The sequence below is a fragment of the Ictidomys tridecemlineatus genome, chromosome 15, assembly GCF_052094955.1.
Source record: "Ictidomys tridecemlineatus isolate mIctTri1 chromosome 15, mIctTri1.hap1, whole genome shotgun sequence".
In the NCBI taxonomy this organism is placed as follows: Eukaryota; Metazoa; Chordata; class Mammalia; order Rodentia; family Sciuridae; genus Ictidomys; species Ictidomys tridecemlineatus.
Window position 1 is genome coordinate 33,617,932 of NC_135491.1, and position 21,927 is coordinate 33,639,858.

At 54.4% G+C, this 21,927-nt stretch overlaps 1 protein-coding gene across 4 annotated transcripts; it reads left to right on the plus strand.

Moving 5' to 3' along the window:
• Positions 1-561: 561 nt before the first annotated feature.
• Positions 562-19,313, plus strand: Irx5 (iroquois homeobox 5). Of its 4 annotated transcripts, XR_013430891.1 has the most exons (5): positions 562-1,276; positions 2,325-2,730; positions 2,903-3,679; positions 16,810-19,102; positions 19,198-19,313. XR_013430891.1 is itself a non-coding variant. In XM_078032327.1 (4 exons), exons 1-4 carry the CDS (start codon positions 1,028-1,030, stop codon positions 16,866-16,868), a joined length of 1,491 nt encoding a protein of 496 aa, XP_077888453.1. In that variant the 5' UTR covers positions 562-1,027; the 3' UTR covers positions 16,869-19,313. The 4 variants fall into 4 exon arrangements, 3 of the variants coding, with proteins under 3 accessions (XP_077888453.1, XP_077888454.1, XP_077888455.1); XM_078032327.1 differs by having other exon boundaries at positions 16,810-19,313; XM_078032329.1 differs by lacking the exon at positions 562-1,276 and adding an exon at positions 1,325-1,828 and having other exon boundaries at positions 16,810-19,313.
• The last annotated feature ends 2,614 nt before the right edge of the window (positions 19,314-21,927 follow it).

The following is a 21,927-nucleotide window of genomic DNA, read 5'->3' on the forward strand; positions in this document are numbered from 1 at the left end:
CCGCTGCTGCTTCTGCTGCTGCCAGCGCAGAGGGGCAGTCATCCCGGACTCCCTGCGCCCAGGGCGCCGGCATCCATTGGCTGTCTCGGGGACCTTAATCCCGGATCTCCAACTCGCTCCAGGGACCCCTGGCTTGAGGGAGAAGCCAGTGGGGAGTGGGTGGCGAACCACCTCGTAGCCCAGCCTCCCGGAGAACAAGAAATCCGCTCACAGCGAGGAGAGGAGAGCACCGAGCGTTCGCCCGAGCAGCCTGCGGCTCCGTTCCCTTTGTGCTTTCCAGCGGCCGGACCCGTTATCGGGGCCCGCCGAGCGTCGAGACTGCCGCTCCGCCCCGAGTTAGCCAGGGAGGAAAGTTGAGGAGATCGGCGCGCTCGGGATGTGATTGTCATCCTGGGGCCGGCGCTCGAGAGTCTGGGAGAAAGAGCGAGAGGGAGAGACCGGGGAGGGGAGAAGGGGGAGGCAAGAGAAAGGGGGGAGAGGGGGTTGGCGGAGGAGAGGCGGGCGCTAGGGAGGGGCGAGGGGAACGCCAGCGAGCGGGAGAGGGAGCCAGGGAGGAAGAGGGAGAGGGCGAGGCGCGCCTGGCGGCCGGGTTGGCTGTGGCCGCCCAGAGGCTCCTGCCAGTCCTCCCACCGACTACACCCCAGGAAGGAGGAGCTTCGGGCGCGCACAAGGCGTCAGAATCCTCAATTTCCAACTTAGCATCTTGGCAGGACCTTTGCGAAGCCAAAAGCAGAGCCCCCCGGTGCAAAGAGCGAGGGGGGAAAAAGAGAAAGCAGCAAGGGCGGGGAGGGGGGAAAAAGCCTAGCCGAGGCGAGCGAGGCGCGCAGAGGAGCGGGCGCGGCGGTCGCAGCCGGAGGCGCGCGGGAAGCCAACAAGGAGGCGCCGCGGGCCGGAGCCCCGGAGCCCGGGCTCGAGGAGCAGCGGCCCAGGGCAGCCAGAGGCCAGGTGTCCGCCCGCTCGCCCTCGCAGGGCGCCGCCCGGCTCGTTGGCGGCCGCGGCGCGGCGCGCCCCATGCCCGTGTGTGGCCATGTCCTACCCGCAGGGCTACTTGTACCAGCCGTCCGCCTCGCTGGCGCTCTACTCGTGCCCCGCATACAGCACCAGCGTCATTTCGGGGCCCCGTACGGATGAGCTCGGCCGCTCGTCTTCGGGTTCTGCGTTCTCTCCCTACGCTGGCTCCACTGCCTTCACGGCGCCCTCGCCGGGCTACAACTCGCACCTCCAATACGGCGCCGATCCCGCGGCTGCCGCCGCCGCCGCCTTCTCCTCGTACGTGGTGAGTGAGCGGGATCCGCCGCGGGCGAGGGCAGCGGGGCCCGGCTAACGGGCGAGGGCTGCTGGGGACACGGGCCTAGGCACCGCTGCCGACCTCCCCCGCCAGGCTTCGCGGTCCCTACAAACTTGGGCGATTGTCTCGCTGGGCTTCGTCCGGGCCTTGGGCTCAGGAGTTGTTCGGAGAAAAGCCGCGTCTAGCTAGGATCCTTGAGGTGGAGGGAAGGGTTTTGAGGGGAAAGGTCGTTGCAATTAAAGCCGGATTTGGTTCAAACGGAAACTCCGGGCCGCCCTGCAAATTTTATTTTTTTGGTTTTGCCATTTTGGAAAAGTTCAAAAGAAATAGATCCGAAATCAGAACAGAAGCGTGCTAAATCTATGCAAATGTGTTTGGCCTCGCCTTTAATTAATCCTCCAAAATGTTGCAAATCCGTAATCCTATCTTCACAATCCGATTTGGAGGTATTAAATTTCTGAAAAGTCGACCGAGCTGCGGTGCATCCGGGATTTTTCGGCCGGGTGCACTTTCTGGAAAAGCGCAGTGGCTTCGATTCGGGTTAGCATTTCTGGAGGGTGGGAGTGCTAGGCAAGGCTCAGCCTTTCCTTTGCGTTTCTTTGTGGATTAAAAGAGAAAGAAAGCAAGCCTTGGCTTCTCTTGTTCTACCCCCGTGCGCCCAACGTGAGGTCGCCCCAGAGCGGAGCAGGGAGTCCCTGCTCCTGCCCAGGCCTCTATCTGGATGGTGGGCCGGGCGCGGAGGCCAGATCTGCGCACAGGGCACGGTCGTTCCCCGGCAGACCGGGTGGCACCGAGGTCCGGACAGCTTCAGGGGTCCCCGAAGGACCAGATTCAGGAATTGGGGCCTCGGCTGTCTTCTGAGGAGGGGGGCGGTGTGCTTCTGGGTCTGAGTCAACCAGCCCTCCCCTAGGGGAAGCTGGAGTGAGGGCCTGGTTCGCCCGCAAACCCCTGGGCGTAGGCAAAGTGTGCTACGGTTGTTCAACTGGCCGTGGAGACCCAGGCCCACACTCACCTCCTCTCTGCCTGTCCCCCGCAGGGCTCTCCCTACGACCACACACCCGGCATGGCGGGCTCCTTGGGGTACCACCCGTACGCTGCGCCCCTGGGCTCCTACCCGTATGGGGACCCTGCCTACCGGAAGAACGCCACCAGGGACGCCACGGCCACTCTCAAGGCCTGGCTCAACGAGCACCGCAAGAACCCCTACCCGACCAAGGGCGAGAAGATCATGCTGGCCATCATCACCAAGATGACCCTCACCCAGGTGTCCACCTGGTTCGCCAACGCGCGCCGTCGCCTCAAGAAGGAGAACAAGATGACGTGGACTCCGCGAAACCGCAGCGAGGACGAAGAGGAGGAGGAGAACATTGACCTGGAGAAGAATGACGAGGACGAGCCCCAGAAGCCCGAGGACAAGGGCGACCCCGAAGGCCCTGAAGCAGGTTGGTGGATGAGGGAAAGGATCTGTGGAGCTGGGGTTAAGTGAATGGGGGGCCTGGAGGGGGCGCGCACGGGGCCTGGAGGTTTTGGGCCAGGGTCTCTGCCTTTGCAGGCGGGAACCGGGGCCCCGCCGCGTGGCCTCTGCGTTTCTGACAGCCTGGGTTTCGCCCACAGGAGCCGAGCAGAAGGCGACTTCGGGCTGCGAACGGCTTCAGGGGCCGCCCACCCCCGCCGGCAAGGAGACCGAAGGCAGTCTCAGCGACTCGGATTTTAAGGAGCCGCCCTCCGAGGGCCGCCACGACTCGCTGCCCGGGCCCCCCCGCGCCGGCGGGCCCTCCCCAGCCGGGCCAGCGGCGGCGCGGCTAGCGGAGGACCCGGCTCCTCACTACCCCGCGGGTGCGCCGCCGCCCGGCTCGCACCCATCCGCCGGAGAGCTGCCCCCGGGTCCCGGCGGGCCCTCGGTGATCCACTCGCCGCCACCGCCGCCGCCGCCAGCGGTGCTCGCCAAGCCCAAATTATGGTCTTTGGCAGAGATCGCCACCTCCTCGGACAAGGTCAAGGACGGGGGCGGCGGGAGCGACGGCTCTCCGTGCCCACCGTGCCCCGGGCCTGTAGCCGGGCAAACCCTGGCAGGCAGCCGCGCGTCGCCGGCTCCGGCGCCGTCGCGCTCGCCCTCCGCGCAGTGTCCTTTTCCCGGCGGGACGGTGCTGTCCCGGCCTCTCTACTACACCGCGCCCTTCTATCCCGGCTACACGAACTATGGCTCCTTCGGACACCTTCACGGCCACCCGGGGCCCGGGCCAGGTCCCACAACCGGTCCGGGCTCTCATTTCAATGGATTAAACCAGACGGTGTTGAACCGTGCGGACGCTTTGGCTAAAGACCCGAAAATGTTGCGGAGCCAGTCTCAGCTAGACCTGTGCAAAGACTCTCCCTATGAATTGAAGAAAGGTATGTCCGACATTTAACGCGGGCTGCGTCGGTCCCGGACTTGCATAATTTATTAAAACCATGGCCTTGGCAGTTATTTTTCCATCACCAAGAGAAAGAGAGAGACAGACAGAGAAATAAACTACCCTTCTATTCAAAAGTTTATAGTTTATGGAGATGGATGACATAAAGATGTAAACATCTCCACATACAAAAAAAAATGTCTTAACCAACCGAAAAGAAAAAAATTAAAAAAGGATTTGTATTAAATCTTATTCTGTATATTTAATGTAGCATTTTTGTATTTAAATTGATAATTCAATATCTTTGAAGTAAATTATGAAATCAAGACACCTGTACAGGCATTTAATTTTTTTTGTAATATAAATATATACATTTGTGTTTTCCCCAAAACTGTTTCATAGTTTAAAAAATACCAAGTTTAATTTAATTTTTTTACACCTATTGATTTTTCTGGGTATGAGCTAAAGTATTATTTCGGAAAGGAAACAGGTTATACTCTTAGATTTAAAAAGTAAAAGAAACTGCAGCCGCCTTTGTAAAATGCAAAATATTTAATTAAAAGAGATTTTAACAGAATCAGAGCCACTCATTACTCTTTAGAAGCCTCAATAAACTGTCCATTGCCTTGGTCCAAAAGGTGCAAATGCAACTTTTTTTCCAAGTGGGAAATGAAAGGTTCCACAGCCCCTCAGAGCCCCATGGGGAAAGCCATAATTAGGCTCCCAGCCTGGGGGAACCCGGCCCTGCCCGGGCCATGCGGATTTGGATCACTGATGCGGGCTGCTCCGGGAAGATTGGACCCTGGAGGAAGGAGAAGAGACCCAAGTGTATGCCCAGAAGGGAGAAAAGATGGCAAAGCGAGCTAGAGACACGCAGCACCCGAGCGCCAGCGCTTAACCTAATTACTTCCAATCAGTGTCGTGTTTTATGCAAAGCAATCAGCTGGTGAACTTTGCTAATGAGTTCGATTTTATGCCGGATTTAGCCCTTATTACTATTTCAAAGGTGCTGCTGGCTAATGCGGGAGGGGAGCGTTAGGGGATACCAAGGGAAGGCTTTCCCAAGTCACTGTCTCCTCTACTCCTTCAATATGGGGCATTGATCTCTTCTTTGGATTTGATTAAATTAGTGAACGTTCCATCCGCGACCATTCGGGGGGCGGGGGGCCCTGTGGATGCCCAAGCAGCCTTGGGGCTGGGGTCTTGGGACCGGCGAGGGGGCCGTTCCCCCCTTTCACAGGTAGGTGTCACACTTGTCCTGAATTTCAAGCCTGCACTTTGCAGAGTTGGAGATCCGGTAGTGGGAGGAAGGGGGTGGGGGGCAGGGAAGGCCACAGCCATTTGAGGGGAAGCTAGGGGAGCCCCCGAAGGAATCCGGAGACCCTCCCCCAAGGGCCTCTTTTTGGACAAGTGGCTTTTAGAAGCTGGAGGTCCTATGCCTAGATAAGGAGGCCGTTGTGGACTCGATGAGGCTTGTCGTCGCTTTAGCACTTTTTCCCAGTTCAGATTCAAGAGTTTTGGCCCAGTAGCTACAGAAGTATTTTTGAGGTTTTATATTTTTTTTTCGTCTTAGTATCGCACATTTCATCTCAAAATGCGAACTCAGGATGCATCTCAAATCTAAATGAGGAAGAGACACCACCCAGCGTCGGAGGCCAGCCAACCCTCGCTGTTCCGGCTTGGCTGGGGTGCCCGAGTCTCCATTTTGCGCCTGACATGGAGCCGCCAACGTGTTTCACTCCGTGGGAAATTTTTGGTGGTGGGGGGAGACGGGGTGTGTTACAGCAAAAACATACCCCGGCGAGGGGAATTAATTTGCTCTATTAAACCCAAGTCTCAGTGTAGAGAGAGAATGTGTTTGCACATAACACCGGTTTAATTAGGCTAAATCAAAATGCACATATTTGCATTTCTACTCAGGATTGCTTTAACCCTACTCGGCTTTTTAAACACAAGCCAAAGTTGCACCGAAGTTGTTGCTTTTTTTTCCCCCCATTTTTCACCTGCAACGGGGCTTCTTTAGTTTATTCGAATTTAAACAAGTTTTGAAAGTAGCGATTGTACAGATGTTTTAGCGAAGAGTGGTCGAACTTGAAGGCTTCATTTAGTGAGAAAATTCACGCCGGGAAAATAATTTTAAAGCTAGAAGTGTGAATGATCAAATATGCATGAGACGATCCTATTTTATTTTGTCCCTTTAATTATAAATGATTTTTTAAACAATTGAATTCCAGAGATGACTAGCTCCTTCCCGACCACCGCCTCCAGCGCCTCATCCCTCCCTCCTTCCCTCCCCCCACCCTCTAGCCTGGCTCACAATCAGGTTTTCACCCCCTGTTGAATATGCAGTCCCAGGAGTCACCTTGTCTCCTAAAAAGTGGGAAGAATGGGCCCGTCTCCTTCCCTTAAGGGGGGAGTTTAAGGACGACTTCAACTCTGCGGGGTTTTGGAAGCAACGGCCCTAAACCCTGACCAAGGATTTTAGAAAGAAAATTACAGGCCTCCTTGTGCTCCTGGGTGTATGCAAATGATGCGGCCTCCAAAGTCAGACTGCGAACGCCCGCCGCCGGGCAGCCTGGGAACCCGCACCGCGCCCCCGGGAGCGCGCGGCCTTTCTCCCCACCGAGGGGCTGCACTTGGGGGCTGCACTTGGAGCCTGCCGGCCGCGCAGCAAAACTCCCCAGGGCTCGGCTGCTGGTGCCCAAGTCGCTGTCCTCTGCCCACATCCCTACCTCCCTTGACCTCTGCAGGGTCCATGGTCTTTCTCCGCCTGGTTGTCTGGAGTAAACGCCCTCACTTAAGTCCGGGGTGTCCTTTTCAGGGCAGGATTTCGATGGCCAGGGGCTTTTCTGATGTCTGTCTAGTGACTTTCCAGTTCGGAGATGGCCTGCCAGGTAGATGTAGGTTGCGGACGTTTAGGAAATCATGGCTACGTTTAATCCCAGAAGTAGTTGTCTGTCTGTCTGTAGGGCCCCAAGTCCTTCCCAGAATCTTGTCACCTCTCCGGTCGTTGAGGGAGGCACGGGCTGGGGATTGGGGACCTTCTTGCGTGTGCGGGGATCAGTGTTTGTTCGCAGGTTTGGATTGGGACGCTCAAGCTGCGACAAGCAGTGCCTAAGACACTTCGGTGCTGGGTTGCAGGGGCTGTAGCCACCTGCGCCTGGCTGGGCCGATTCCTGGTCCCAAGGAGAGCCTCATTTGGTATTTAGGGACTAGAAGGCACTGAATCAATCCCAAGCCACAAGGGTCGTGGGATCCCTGAGTGGAGTCTGGGTAGACAGTCCCCTGAGGCAGCGCCAAACCAGGAACGGGCTGGGTCCCTTTCCCTACCTCTTTGTACGGGGCCGATTTTCGGATCATGGGATTTGGGAGTGAAGGGACAGTAACTACAACTAATTCCCGAGGGGGCATACGCGGACCTTGGGAGGTTGCGAGTTGGGACTTTTCTCCTTCCTGCTCCCTGCTTCCTGGGGTACCCGGCCCCTAAATGTCTTTCCACCAGCTCGGGTGCGGGGCCTGCTGCGAGGCCTCCTAGTTTGTAAAGCTGTCGGGGCCAGTCATTCCCGAGACGTGCGCAGCTCTTGGGATCTGGAAGGTCGAGGCGAGAGAGGGTCGTGAATGCGGTTCCCGCGCAAGCCTTGTCTTTCAGCCCACCTGTCCCGGGCAAGTGGCTGCCAGATCCGGTGGAGGCACGCAACAGCGCATTGCAAAATGCCCAAAGTGAAAGGAATGTGACTGCACTCCTAAGGAGCCCGAAGCGGATGCAGTTTAGGAAGGGCGCCGCCTACTGGTCCCCCAGAGCCACCGGGCTCTCCGAGAGGGGGAGTTAAGAGAAACCCTGCTAAGCCCCCACCCACAGCAGGGCTTAAGCTCTGAACTCTGAGCTGGTCAAACTTAAGCTGTTCACCACCCCAGGTTGCCTCGGCTCTGGACCCCAGGACCCACTTAGCATTGGGGATTTGTGGAACAGGGCCCATGACTAAAACAGCTTTAACCCTATGGATTCCCGCCATGGCTTCGCACTGTTTCAAAAACCTGGCATCAGACAACTGAGAAATATGTGAGCTACCAGATAGCCCGCGGGTGGGGCCGCAGCTGCGCCGCCCAGGCTGTTCGCGACGTTCCCGCTCTGCGCCAGGTGCGCACGCGGGCACCTCTGTAGGCCCGTCCACGCGGGCGCTCAGGACGCAGCGCAGTCGGGTTCCAGCTGCAGTTTGGGGAGCTCGGGTGTGGCTACCGCGCAACCGTTTTGCTCTTAAGAGCTTTTGCCCCTCGTGGGGTGGACGTTATAGAAAAAGGGAAAGCAAAGAAAACAAAAGCTACCCCGCCATCGCTTAGAGCCCTATTTCGAAAGCACCTTCAATGGCAGAGGTGCGACGCTTACCCCTGCGTCCGCCCACCCGGCCGGAAGTGCTAACGGGTGGTGTCGACTGGTCTCCCTCTGCTGCGGGGACACGTGGGTAAGCAGAGCGCACCGTCGGGCTGTCGCTTCCCATCCCTTGGGGCTGCACCGTCTGACAGAGAATTCGGGCCCAACTGAGACCTGGCCGTCCGTCTTTCCCTCAAACTAACCAAAGCTTTGGTGGGACTATCCCTGGACTCGCCCTGCAGGTCTCCCTTTGTGACCAGGCCAGACCTGGTCTCCTTTTCGTTTGGGGCGATAAATGTGACTTGGGTCCCGGGTACTAGGCGGGACCCGATGGCCTAACAGGAGAAGGCCTCGGGGAGAGGGCAGCCGTTCTTGGCTGGACCCCCTACGCTGGCCTGCCCCTCGGGTCCCCTGGGGGTCTCCCGCCTCCTGTCGGCTGAAGCTCCCAGCCCTTCGTCCCCCAAGGCCGCCCGCAGGGCAGCGCTCGTTTCCGGCGCCCGAACGAGCCCAGCGCGCCCAGACGCCACTTCCCAGTGAAATCTGCTTTTATTTGCTCCGAGCAAACCCCAGGCTCTCAGCGCTCCCGCCTGATGGATGCAAATGTAAATGTGCACTTATTTAATTGGATCAGGCCCCAAGATAAAAGAGATAAACGGCTCCCCGTTTGCTAACTTATTTTCCGAGGCATGCAGCGCCGCGTGGAGGGGAAGCTAATGAAGGAGCCGCGCGTCGCTCAGCGCTCCAGCTCTCCGCAGCGGTGGCGGGCTGGCCGGCCGACTCCGCGTGGGCTGCGACTCCTCCTGGACATCCTTGGCTCTGGCCCTGCACGCCGGGTGGGCTTCCCGCGGGACCTTGGCGCGGCCAGGCTGGGAAAAGGAGAAGGCACATACCCGCCCTCGCCACAGACGTCTCCACTGAGGCTCGGACCTCTCTCCTTCGTACCCAGCTCCCCAGGCTTGGGTCACACCGGGAAAGCCCACCTCCCCTCCCCGCAGGCGTCGTCCTTCCACCCCAGGAAGCGTTTTCAGTAAGAAAGACAAGAGGGCAAGGAGGGAAAACCTGGCGCACCTCTCTGGCCACCATGGTCAGGTGGACCTGCCCTCCACACGGGCAGACCCCCTTCTCTGGGGAGTCTGGGGTGTGTTTCTGAGTTGGCTGAACTCCATGGATTAACCCCTCCTCCCCCCAATAATGCACGTACTTAATACACACGACAATTTAATAATCGCCAGGGGGTCTCAGAACCCGGATGGCTAGATGCTAGGAGGAGAAAGGGCTGCCCGACTTTTTTTCCCCCCTCGGGGACAGAGTTCAGAGCTAGCGCGTCCTCCTGCTCCTCCAGTTCATTCCCCAATTTGGGGTTTCGATTTTTCCGGGAAAAGTTAATCTGTCTTGAAGGGCTGGAGAGGGGGTCAGAGCGCGCCAGGTGGAGACCTGAGAAGACGCTGGCGGAGGAGGTGTGCGAAAGAGGAAAGTGGCGCGCTCTGGGCGGAGACCCTTCCCGACTTGCCTCGGGAGGCTGAGCTAGGAGAGCGTCCAACCTGACGAGGCTGGAGAGATCCGAGTCGGGAGAGGCCGGGCTGGGCAGGACGTCCCGGCCGCGCCCCGAACGACGCGCTGATGGATTGGCTTGTCAGGAGAGCTCCGTGCGCGGAGCCCATCAGAAAGCACTTACCTCGCTAAACTGAAATTACTGTCTTTTCAGGGGCTAATTTGTGTAACTCCCATGGAGGGGCATGCAGGGGGTTTGATGAGGCATAAAATGATGATTAATGAATTTATTGGCCGATGCTCATCAAACAGCGGCTCAGAGCTCGCGTCCGCCCTGGCGGCCTGGCGGCGGCGCTCGATGCAGCTGGGGTTCAACCTTCAGGCCCCAGAGTCTGCAAGGCTTTCCGCAAGTGGCTGGCTCTGGGCGCTTTCCCTGGCTCGGACCCTGTGACTGCTTGCTCCTGGCGGACCCAGTCCCCAGATTAAGGAGTGCGAATGGAGTCAGGAAGGCATGGGGGCACAGGTTCTAGCGCCGCGCCATCGCCCCCTGCGGGCAGGTTGACGGAGCCTGGAGGCAGCCTGGGGTTGCTGCAGGCCCACAGGTAAGCCAAGGCCTCTCGGATGGCAGTGCGACCTTAACGTGGAGCCCCGGGGAGCATAAAGCCAGGAGCGTGGGCTGTCCTGTAGAGCCGATATGGCTTCCTGGGTGGGTGCTTGGGCCTTGGTGGCTCAGCCCAGACCTTGCAACTTACTTTGCTCTGTGTCCTGGGACAGGTCCAATTACCCATCTGAGCCTCCTGTCTTCACCTGGGGCTGGACCCCCTGGGCTGAACGTGGGTTGCAGTGCACGGCTGGTGGACATTCTTCAACACAGTTATTAAAGCCACACTAACTTAAAGACAGAAGCTCACTGGGGTCACTAATCCAGACTTGGGGAAGAGGAGGAGGTGGGAGACAGAGCCTTTGGGTTCTGATTTGAGGGGGGGAATCCTGCTAGAATAGCCTGTCCCTTAGCACTCCCAATTCCTACCTAGCACCCCTCCCAGGGACTTAAAGGAGGGCAGTGGGGGAGCCAGAGAAGGCAGAACCTGCTCAAGGCTGAACTTTGGGGTGCTGAGTGGAGGTCCCCTGGGGTTCCTCTAGGTAGCAGAATCCAGTTTCAGGTGAGTTGCAGGACAGGCCAGGGCTCCTCCCACCAGCCCTTTGTCTGCAGGCTCATGTTATTTAGAATGTATACACAGGGACCTTTGGACTGGTCTCTAAGGGTGAGCTTGGATTCTTTGTATTCAACACCTTCCCTTCCGACCTTGCACCCCCTCAAACTGTCCCTAGATTTTTCAACAACCAACTCTACTTTTGCCTCCAGGAGGCATCCTGACTTGCTGCAACAGAAGGCCCGAGAGACCTGGCATTGGCCTCTCCAGGGGAATGCTTTCCACTGGTCTCCTTGTGAGTGCAACTCCAGTTAAATGGTTTCCTTCTTTTCCTCCAACTGATGTTAATTGAGCGCCTACATTATGCCAGATGCACGGTTCCAGGTGCTGATGGTGCAACATGGATAAAATCAAATCCCTGCCCTCCTGGAGCCTACACTTCAGAGGGAAAGGCGGAAGCTAAACAAATGAGTGTGCCAATGACATCACCATGTCCTGGTGGCAAGGGTTTTAAGAAATTTTAAGTTGGGTAAGGAGTACACTCTTTCAGTGACATTGTCTGGGAAGGCTCCCTCAGGAGGTGGTACTTAAGCCTGAGATCTGAAAGAATTTAGGGATGCAGATATTTGGCAGAAGAGAGTTTTAGGCAGAAGGCATCGTAAATGCAAAGGTCCTGAGGTAGGAGCAAGTTGAGCAACAGCAAGGAGAACCTTTCAGAAAGGGAGGAGGCCAAGAAAAAGCCTGGTAGGTCCTCATGAGGTGTTTGGAATTCATGGCGGGACACCTTGCACTTCAGAGGGGACCTTTTGGCTCATTTCACTTGGAGTAGAAAGTGCGAGGTCTTGATGGGAGTGACAAGTGACATTCCCAGGTAGGAGGAGCTGAGATTCTGGAAGGGCCAGAGTAGAATCAGGGAGCAGTTGGGAGGCCGATGGAGGATCCTGTGTGTGTGGGGGGGTGACACTGCCTTGGGCCACCAGTAGCCAGAGAGTGGGGAGAAGTGGCCAGGTTTGGGCCACACTTTGGAGGATGAGAGAAGGAAGAGAGTTCTGGGTACTTCCAAGGCTTGGGGCCTGAGCACCCAGGGGAGGAGGAGGGCCATTTGCTGAGATGTCAAACATTAAGGGAGGAGCAGGGAAAGCAGATGCTCTGAGGGACCCCAAGCCCTTTGGCTCACAGTCGCTGTTCTCACGGACACGTTGGGTGGACGGCGACCAGGTGCCCAACCGTCCAGGATGAGAGGCATGTAGGGAAAATCCCAGAGCCAACAGAATCCCTGCCCTCTGCCCCCGGCTGCCCCTCCCTTCCCATCTCTTCTCCCAGGGGACACACTGAGGCTCAGGAAGCAAACAGGACTGGTCCAGGCAGATACAGAGAGTGCCCGGGCAGAGCCTCCCCTCCTGGTCCAAGCCCAGTTCTCCAGGATGTCTGCATTTTCACCGAGAAAGTCCCCGAAACAAAACGACTTAACAGAGAGGGATGCATTTATAATGGCAGCCTCTCCGATGCGGTGACAGGCTGTCAAGGGAGATATTTTTAGGTTGGGCCGGGAAACATCTTAGGCCTCCTCGGGACTGTGTGTGAAGTACAGATGAGGAGTGCGCCATCTCTCCCAGAGACCCGACAGCCAGGGACCCTTTCCCTGCCAGGAAGCGTTTCCTTCCCTCCATAATTGCGCTCTGAGAGGATCTGCTCATTCCTCTACTGGAAGCCACTTGTGCCTGCCCACAATTATCTCTCCAAGTGTAAGCAAAGAATTAATGTCCTCCGACGGTCCTTCTACGGAGCACCTTCTATCAGACAGATCTGAGTGGGAGCACGGCTCTGAGCCCTGATTCTTTTATGCATTTATTTTGAATATTTTTTTTTTTTGACATTTCAGCCTGTTTCCTCTCGATCCCTTTCTTGACTTTTTTGTATTGAATTGTATGTACCGTCGTCAGCTGGGGAATTTTTTTTTTTCCCTCTCCTGTAAACTATCAGTGACTTTGTCCCCAAGGGAACCCACAGGCCCTTAGCAGCTCAACATCTTTCAAGCCGAGTGAGACATCTGTTAGCCCCACATTCCGAATACCCTCATGGTTTCCAGAATGTTCCAGACACCTTCCCGGCTAACTGGGTCCGACATCAGACTCACTACATAGTTGTTTCTGAGTCTCTCTTTTTTTTTTTTTTTTTTTAAGATTCAAACCACAAGGGTTTTTGTTGTTGTTGTTGTTGTTATTGTTTGTCTCTTTTTTTTTTTACCTTCTATTTGTATCCAGTACCTAAATGCAGACCCTGTGTAATCGGCGACTCTTTCTCCAAATACCCAGATGTACAAAGACGCTCCCGGTGAGCTGAGGACCAATTTTCCTGGATCACATAAAAGAGCAGATGAGTGGCAAGTTGGAGAAAAGGGCTCATTTGGAATAAACACCACCTCTCTGCTCTCACAAGGAGTGTGGCGGAGAAACACTGCCCTGGTTTGTTTGGGTTGGTGGAGTTGTTTTTTCTCTGCAGATTTTTTTTCTTTTTCTTTTTCATTTCCCTTTCAATCTGCTCAGGCTCCTGCCAGCCCCAGCGCCTCTGGGGGAGGGGGGAATGTCTGAGAAGGCTCCCGGGACTCCAGGCCGCAGGCTCCGGCCCCACCCTGCCTTTCCTTGTCAGGGTCTTTGACTCTTAGAACTAATTTTTTTTTTCCTTAAAATTTTGCCACCATTTTCTGATTTTGAAAGGGGTGTGGATAGTGCTACTGTGACTGTAGCAGGAGACAATTAGAACAAACACTGAAGTCAGTGGACGTGCTGGCCCCGGAGGACTTGAAGGCCTTCGGTGGCTCTTCTGGCCCTTCCTCTGCCCTGTCCTGTCTGCCTTGCAGGCGGCCCTCAGAACAGCGTGGGTGCCCCATGAGTGTCTCTGCACCCCCAGAAACCACCTCATGCGCCCCCCTCCCCCAGGTACCTTCTGGATTCAGCTTTTCTTTTTCTGCAGTGCTGGGGATCCAACGCCAGAGCCCCGGGTCTCATGGGCGCTAGGCAAGCAGCCGACCACTGGGCGTGTGCACCCCCAGTTTCGTTCCCTTTTGAGACAGGGTCTTGCTGGGTCACCAGGCTCAGGGCATCTTCCTGGTGTCAAGTGACCCCTCCTGCTTCGACCTCCCCAGGGGCATGAGACCCGCCCTTCCTACACTTTGGGAAAACGCTTTGGCTCCTTTTGTAGGTCTGGAAGCTAAGGATCTCAGGAGTCCAGCAACGTGCTTAAGGTCCTTAAGGTTGGTGACAGAGTCAGGGACAGGCTGTCCTTCCCTAACCTGATCCCCCCACGCCCCCACCCATAAAGCCCACCTCAGGCTGAGCTTCTGGGGAGGCAGGACTCAAAAGGAGGATCCTCACAAGCCTGCCCAGCTCTGTCCCTCCTGTCCCACCGGGGCTGCCATGCCTGGCCCGTGCCTTCCTGCCTGTGGTCCCTCTTTGGGGATACAAGGCCAAAGCCAACAACCGATGCTTCTTGGCAACAGAAAGGGTCCCCATCCTGTGTCCTGCCGGGGTAGAGGGGCCGAGCCCCCAGCTCTGAGCAAAGCTTGGAGGTGGTGGTACTAGGGGCAGCCGAAAGGGCTTTAGGGGGGTGGCTGCCAGCTCCCTTTGAGAGTCCTTTCCCCCGGGCTCCCCCTGTGCCTCTTCTCCTGCTGCTGCTGAGGGAGTGCCCATCCTGCTGGCCTCCCCGTTCCTGCAGACTAACTGTTAACGAGTTGGGGCGAGGGGTTCCCAGGTTAGGGCTGCTCAAGGTCATGCCTCGCCCCCCCACCCCGTGGGGATTCAGGTGGGCCCTCCCCTGCGTGCCCTGGCACGTCGGCCACGCCCCTCGGCCTGCAGCAGCTGCACCTGGCTCAGCATCCAGACCCTCCTCCGCCCTGGCTCCGAGCAACACGTCAGCGACCACCCAAATATATATCCCTAGCTGGAAGGACCACGGCAACCCGGATCCAAAATGCACCCAACTGAAGCCACCCTCCCCGTTGTCACTCAAAATCAGCCTCTCCTCCTGGCCTCCACTGGTGGAGGACTTTGGAAACCTCCATACATCTTTCTCCTTTCACATTTCCCTCGCGCTCGCTCCCACGTCCCCTGGATCCTTCCAAAGGGTCTCCTTCAATCTTCCTCTCCACGACTCTGGCCCCCGTCTTTGTTGTCTGGGCCATGTGTGGTCCCTTGCTGGGATCGTCTCTGTAGCCACAGAGCCCAAAGCCCGCTGTGTCCTGGGTATTGATAGAAATTTTTTAAAATCCATGGATCCTAACCCAACATATTTGTTGGTACTTTCCCATAGAATTTGTGAAAAAGCTCAGGAGTCAGACAGATATGGGTTCAAATCCTGACTGCTGCCCTCTGTCACTTGGGGTGAATTAGGGACCCAGATCACTCTGAACACAGGGCCCAGGCCGGGAGGTGGTGACCAAGGTGGGCTGCAGAGCCTGCCTGCCCGGATCCCTGTCCCATCTGTGCTCCCAGCCAGCTCTGGAGCCCTGAGCAAGTTCCTCACCTCTCTGAACCTCAGTATCCTCCTCTGTAAGGCAGGGATGATAACAGTTATCAATCTCAGAGGGTAAATTAGAGCATGTGCACAAAGCCCACCAAAGCACGCAGCCGACTCTGAACAAAGGTACCTCCCAACCAGTAGGACTCCATAAATATTGTTTCATAGGATGGAAAAATGACTTCATCTGAGAATTTCTAAAATTGTGTGTAGTGTATTTTCCCCAATTTGTAACTACTTCACATCTTTTTGCTGACCTGTCAATGTTTAAGATGTCTAGAGTTAAAAAAAAAAAAAAGAAAGAAAGAAAGAAAGAAAAGGAAAAAAAAAAAGCTTATTTTAGGAATCACTCCTTGGAACATTATTTCATTACTTAAACTCATTGCTGACTCATCAGTCCCTTGGTAACTGAGTCTTTCTTTACCAATAACTTTAATTACATCAATCACTCATTCCCAAAACAGCTGAATAATGAAAACTCCTGGAGGTGACACTCTGGACTTCTGTCACACAAGAAGGGACCTGTGGCAGAAGGACCGGTTTTTCTTTTCTTTTCCTTTTTAATAGCATTCAGAACCTCAAACATAAAGAATATGTTTAGATTATATTATTTTTATCATCTGTTCATCTAGCGGTGCATCGATAACCAGCAATTCTCTGTGCAGGAGGAAATGACAATTTATAACTTCTTGAATTTCTTTTTTCTTTTTTTTTTTGACATTTCTAATTCATAAGGCCCAAATTTCTGCCTCTGGGGGTCAAAAGAAATGATACTTGAGAATTGCAACACCAATTCCTTTGCTAACAGCTGCTAATTGCACAGTGCAGGGGATAACCTGTTTCTGAAATGATTATTTTGTCCTTGGTATTAATATCTGTCTTATTAAGTTTGGGGTCTTGTTTTGTTTCTGTTTTTTGGTGTTTTTTTGTTTTGTTTTGTTTGTACCAGGAATTGAACCCAGGGGCTCTTAACCACTGAGCCACATCCCCAGACCTATTTATATTTTACTTAGAGACAGGGTCCCTCTGCGTTGCTAGGTGCCTCCCTAAGTTGCTGAGGCTGGCTTTGAACTCATGATCCTCCTGCCTCAGCCTCCCGGGTCTCTGGAATGACAGGTGTGCGCCACCGTGCCCGACGGTGCCGGTTATTGCGCTAAAGTTGTTACCCCCATCTTTCCGGGAGGGCCCCGTCGACCTGTGTGGAACAGGCTCTGTGTTTGCAACCTTCTGTCAGATGAGGAAACTAAGGCACTGACAGATTCGCTGGGCTAAGTGGCTGCCACAGTGAGACAAGAGCCCAGGATGTCTGACTGTCCTCTTCTGTGCTTAGACAGAACCAAGCCGGAGAGGCTGCTGCTCTGGCTGCTTCAGGCCTGGGCTGGTTTTCTAGCTATTTATGGCGTGGAGTGAGGTGGCTGCCGGTTGCCAGCCTGACCTGTCATCTGACCCTGCGGGGGAGAAGCAGTCCCCGATTTGGTGAGAGGCCTAGGGGAAGCCAGGGCGGGCGTCACACAGAACCTCCCTCAGAGTGACAGGGCTCCTCCTGCCCTCCAGGCTCTGCTCTGCCAGCCCTGGACTGGGACATTGGCCTCTTCCTAGGTTCTGCCTCCCAGCCGACCCCCATCGTCCCGCCTGCACACTTTTACCTTGTTGGCTGAGAGACAGTGGAGCGCCGGACGGTGGCAGAGCATGAGAGTGACAAAGCGAAAGTGGCACTTCAAAACCTGAAGCCTGGAATCCCAGCACCTCGGGAGGCTGAGGCAGGAGGATGGTGAGTTCAAAGCCAGCCTCAGCAACGGTGAGACCCTGTCTCTAAATAAAACACAAAATAGGGCTGGGGTGGGGCTCGGTGGTCGAGGTCCCTTGAGTTCAATCCCTGGTACTGCCCCCCCCCCAAAAAAACCCACCTGGGGTTCATGGGAATCTACCTGGGGACTCCTGAGGATCCACCTGTGGGGTGACTTCGAGGGCCCAGGTGACTCTGGGCAGGAGAGGGAGGAGCTCACGCCCTGCTCCTGGGGGCAGCAGCAGCCACCTGGCACCTCTGGGCAGGTGTGGTGACTTCCTGCCCCCTCACACAACCAGGGAGGTTCCCTTAACTGCCTCTGTCCCTGTCCCGAGTCCCAGCCCTTTCCTATTGAACCACAAGTGTGGGGACCTTGAACGTCTCCAGGCCACCTTCCCCGGCGTGGCCGGAGTCAGGCTGGGTCCCATGACGCCCTCCCGCGTGGCCACCCACCTCAGCGGGTGGCAGCACCACCCAGCAGTGGGAGGGCCCGCCAGCCCTCCCCCTTTTCTCCACAGAGTCACACCCACTTCCAAATCTGCTGGTTCAACCTTTTTTCTTTGAACCTCCTCTCCATCCCCAGGGACATCTTGGTCACTGTCGCCTCTCCACTGTCACCTCTCACCTCCTGGGTGGCCTCTCAGCTCTAGTCTGTTCCCAGCAGTTGATTTTCCCCTCTGAGGGTAGACTGCATACGTGACGGTGCAGATTCCTTACCTAAACCATTTCATGCCTCCTATTGTTCTCATACCGGGCCCCGAGAATCCTAAGTACCACGCTCCTTCAAACTGGATGCTCTAAAGCTGTAAAATTATTTGCCGTGTCTGCTCACATTTCACCGCTGGGCCTTGGCACATGCTGTTCCCTCTGCCTCTTATGTCCTCTCACCCCCTTGGCTTCCCACCTTCCTACAGACCACAGAAAGGTCTATGCTTAAAGTCCCTGCCTCAGTGCCCTGCCCCTCTCCGTGCCGAAGGTAGAAACCAAGGGATATTTAGTTCAGCTCTGAGATTCAGTTTCTCCATCTGTAAAATGGACACAGGTATAGGGAAGAGTCCATTCTAGGGGGACACGTGAAGGGTCATGTGTGATTCACTGTCTCATAGGATCATTGTGAGGGTTGAGAAGGTTACTGCAGGCCAACTCTACGGGAGGAATCAGCAGAGGCCTATGGCCCAGTCTTAGCCTCAAGGAATTTTTTTTTTGGGGGGGATACTAGGGGATTGAACCCAGGGGCACTTAACCACTGAGTCACATCCCCAGCCCTTTTTATTTTATTTTTTTATTTTGATACAGGGTCTTGCTAAGTTGCTGAGGCTGGCCTTGAATTTGTGACCCTCCTGCCTCAGCCTCCCAAGCCGCTGGGATTACAGGCTTACACCAGCGTGCCCAGCTCTCTGTGCTTTGGAGGAAGTTAATTCAATTCTGGGTCCAGTGCTGGGCATGTGATTTAGGCACGGCTGACATTCCATCCCCTTGAATACAGAGATGGGTTCAGGAACGGACACAAGACCTGACTGGACCCAGTGACTTGAGACCTAGGATTTTTATTAAAATTGAAGGGAAGGGGAAGCGTCCTTTTCCCATGGGACTTGAACCATACAGGGAAACAACACAGTGAATCCCGCCCCATGGACATCCATAAGAGCGGGAGCCTAATCAGAATAGGAGGTATCCCATGCTTGGATACTTACATCAAAGTGGATTCTGCTGTCATGTGTGACGATAGAAAACCAGTAAATAATTTTAAAAAGGAAGAAACCTGGGAGGAAGTTGAGCAGAGCTGGAAGATGACAAGAGGCCAGACCTTAGGCACTGGGAGCCCTGGCGTTACACTTTGCCTGAAGACAGTTGGAACCACTGGACTTGGGTTTCGTGAGTCAACTTCCCTTTTGTGGAAGGAGTTTGAGTGTCACCTTCTGTTATTTGCAACCAAAAAGTCCCAACAGGGACAGATCCCTTCCAGCCCCCAGAGACCCTCAGAGAAATAGATGTTAAAGCCGTTCACAAACATTCCAGCTTCTCTTCCCTGGGCAGGTGGTGAGATGGCGCTTCGTCACTCATTCTGAGTGAGGCCTGGCTTGTGGCATTCATTGTCAACAAAACGTAAGTAGAAGTGATGGCCGTCACTTCTCGGTGGGCTGTTGAAGATTCAGTGTACAATTCACCTTCTCTCTTTCCTTCCCATAATGATGTTGCAGATGGTGGAGGCTCCATCAGCCTGGGTCCCAGCTTGAGGACAACGTGAAGCACAGACCAAGCACAGATGTTTGGCAGATATGTACCGTGAGCCAGAAATAAACCTTTGTTGCTTTAAGCCGTTAAGATACTGGGTCATTTGTTATAGCATCAAACCTTTACCTATACTTACTGATCTGCTCAGAATTCTTATTTCTGTCTGCTGCTCTCTCTCTCCTCCACCTTCTTCTCTTTTCCTTCTTCTTTTCGTTCTTCCTCATCCTTTCCCTCTTTACCTTCCCTTTTCTTTTTTTTCTCCCTTCCTTCTTCCTCCCGTCTCTCCTTGTTGACTTTCTCTGTCTTATAATTCCATTTCCTAACTTACCTCTGTCAACAGATCATTAAAAATCTTCCATGATTGCTCATCTCCTGCTTTCTCAGCAATATCCAAGTGGACATTGGCAGGAGATAACCAGCCTGCCCCAACAAAGCCGTGCCCCTGGCATCCACACCAGTGCCAATCAATTATAGCTGTCAGTCATTCATCCCCCCAGCACGGGCCTCAGCAGGCCAACTTCCTAATCATCTTATTGGATTCACAGGGCTCTGAGTTCTGGAATAAAACCTTTCCAGAAATTCTCCTTCATTATCTTAGGAAAACGAACCGTATTCTGAAGTTTGTGGCAAAGTATTTATAACATGATGCTCTGCCAAGGTAAAACACTGACAAGTAATAATATTATGTACATCAGTTTTAGTCCTTAATAAGCAATTTCTACGGTTAATGTAGCCAATGCACAAGATTCTGCTGGGGAGGGGATTTGAAAATGACTAAGCTTTTTCAAAGGTAGAAAAGTAGAGTAAATCACTCTCGAAGCTTGAACGGGGACATCATTATCAGTCTATGCCACACTTGGAAGCTCAGGGGTCTCAGATTCACCTGCCAGTGAGGGCCAGGCAGGCCAGGTCCATGGGCAAAGCTGGCCAAACGGAAGTGGTGGGAGCTCCAGGGGACTTCAGAGTGATCCTTCTACATTCACCTCGAGCTGATTGTCCCCAGGATGGAAGGCACACTGGAGGTGGCCAGTTCCCCCACTTTATTTATTTATGTATTCATCTTTTGCAGTACTGGGAAGTGAACTCGGGGGCACTCGGCCACTGAGCCACATCCCCAGCCCTATTTTGTATTTTATGTAATAAAATAAAAAGCAACTCGCTGAGTTGCTTTGGCTTTGAACTCACGAACTCGCCATCTTCCTACTCAGCCTCCGGAGATGCTTTTTTTTCCTCTAAGGGAAACTTGAAATTCATATCAATGGCCAACTATCTCCTATATTTTCCTATTAAACACTATAAGGTTCGCCCTCAGTTGGCAGTCGTGGGGTGTGTGAGAGCACGTCACACACACTGCTTCCCGTCATCTGTTCTCATCCTCCATTATCTTTGTTTTCAGAGTAGGAGACCAAGGCTCAGGAAGGTCAAGTGCATCACTTACAGGGGCACAGCCAGAGTCTGAACCCGGGGACTGCACCTTCAGACTCAGTCCTCTTGTGATCCCCAGTTTCCTTTCAGTGCCGCGCGTGAGGCGCAGGCTGCCTGTACACCAAGGACTCCTGCTCCCCTTTCCGTGGGGAAGTTGGTAAGGGGAAGCAGCCACAAGCCAGAGATGACCATGGGCTCCTCCCGGATGAAGTCCTCTGTTTAATTGGCAAGAGCCGATGCAACATGATGGGAATGACTTTCGTTAGTTCCAGCCAATGGCAGGTACAAGATGGGTGTTCCTTCTCCTCCTCCAACTTGCTGGAGAGGAAGGAACCCAGGCCCTGGGAAGCGTGTCCTGCAGATGAAATGAACCCCAAATTGCAAGATGGAATCAATCTGCTTTCCCAAATCGTCATTTGGAGAAAAATCACCTCCAGTCTGGGGGATCAATCTTTTTTGGACTTGACATCAGAGAGAATTTCTGTTATATCTGAGTCCCGAACGGTTTTGGGCATTGTTTGTTATAGCAGCTAGCAGAACCTAAACGGACACACGTAGGAACGAATTGAACAAAAACAACAAAAGTCTGTTCCTTTTCCCTTTGCAATATTGGCAGGAAGAGTTTATAATAAAGGATTGTCTGTGTGAATGGATCGGCCTAGCATGAGGAAATGATTCTAATGAGGTTTGGGTTTTGGTGATGGGGGTGTAGTGGCCCTGAGTGTACAGTGTCTCTGGCCCTCTCCCCACGCCTGGCTTTAAAGAGCGTTTCAGCTGGAGGGGAGCATACCATCCCCGAGCTCCCGGAGGAGGAAGACAACAGTCAAAACAAGCACTTGGCCTGTCTAGGCCTCACACCCTCCACCGCGATGGGCGTCAACATGTTGGAAACATCAAAGGCAGCGAGCTATCTTAAGCACAAGGAGATTAACATTTACAAAGGTTTGCCCCTGGCCTACTCCCAGGAATCCAGCAGACAGAGCCAGAAGGGACGATGGACACCCCCATCCTCACTGGGGTCTTCAGGCATCTTGTATTAGAAGATGTTTTTTTTTTTTCTTTTGAGCTTTCTGCTCAGTTTGGGATGCAGGAGGCAAAGCCTGTTCTCAGATTTGAGCAAAGCGCAGGGAAGATGTTGAACCTACTGGGCACGAGGGTATGCTATAAAGTCCTGGGGGGACATGGGCCCTCCTAAGGACTGAGAGAGAGAGAGAGAGAGAGAGAGAGAGAGAGAGAGAGAGAGAGACAGAGAGAGAGAGAGAGACAGAGAG

Bases quoted from the DNA above. Each gene is read 5' to 3' on its own strand.
- Irx5 (XM_078032327.1), top strand. From the start codon at position 1,028: ATGTCCTACCCGCAGGGCTACTTGTACCAGCCGTCCGCCTCGCTGGCG. The intron at 1,277-2,324 runs GTGAGTGAGCGG...TGTCCCCCGCAG, and splicing joins CCGCCTTCTCCTCGTACGTG to GGCTCTCCCTACGACCACAC. The intron at 2,731-2,902 runs GTTGGTGGATGA...TTTCGCCCACAG, and splicing joins CCCCGAAGGCCCTGAAGCAG to GAGCCGAGCAGAAGGCGACT.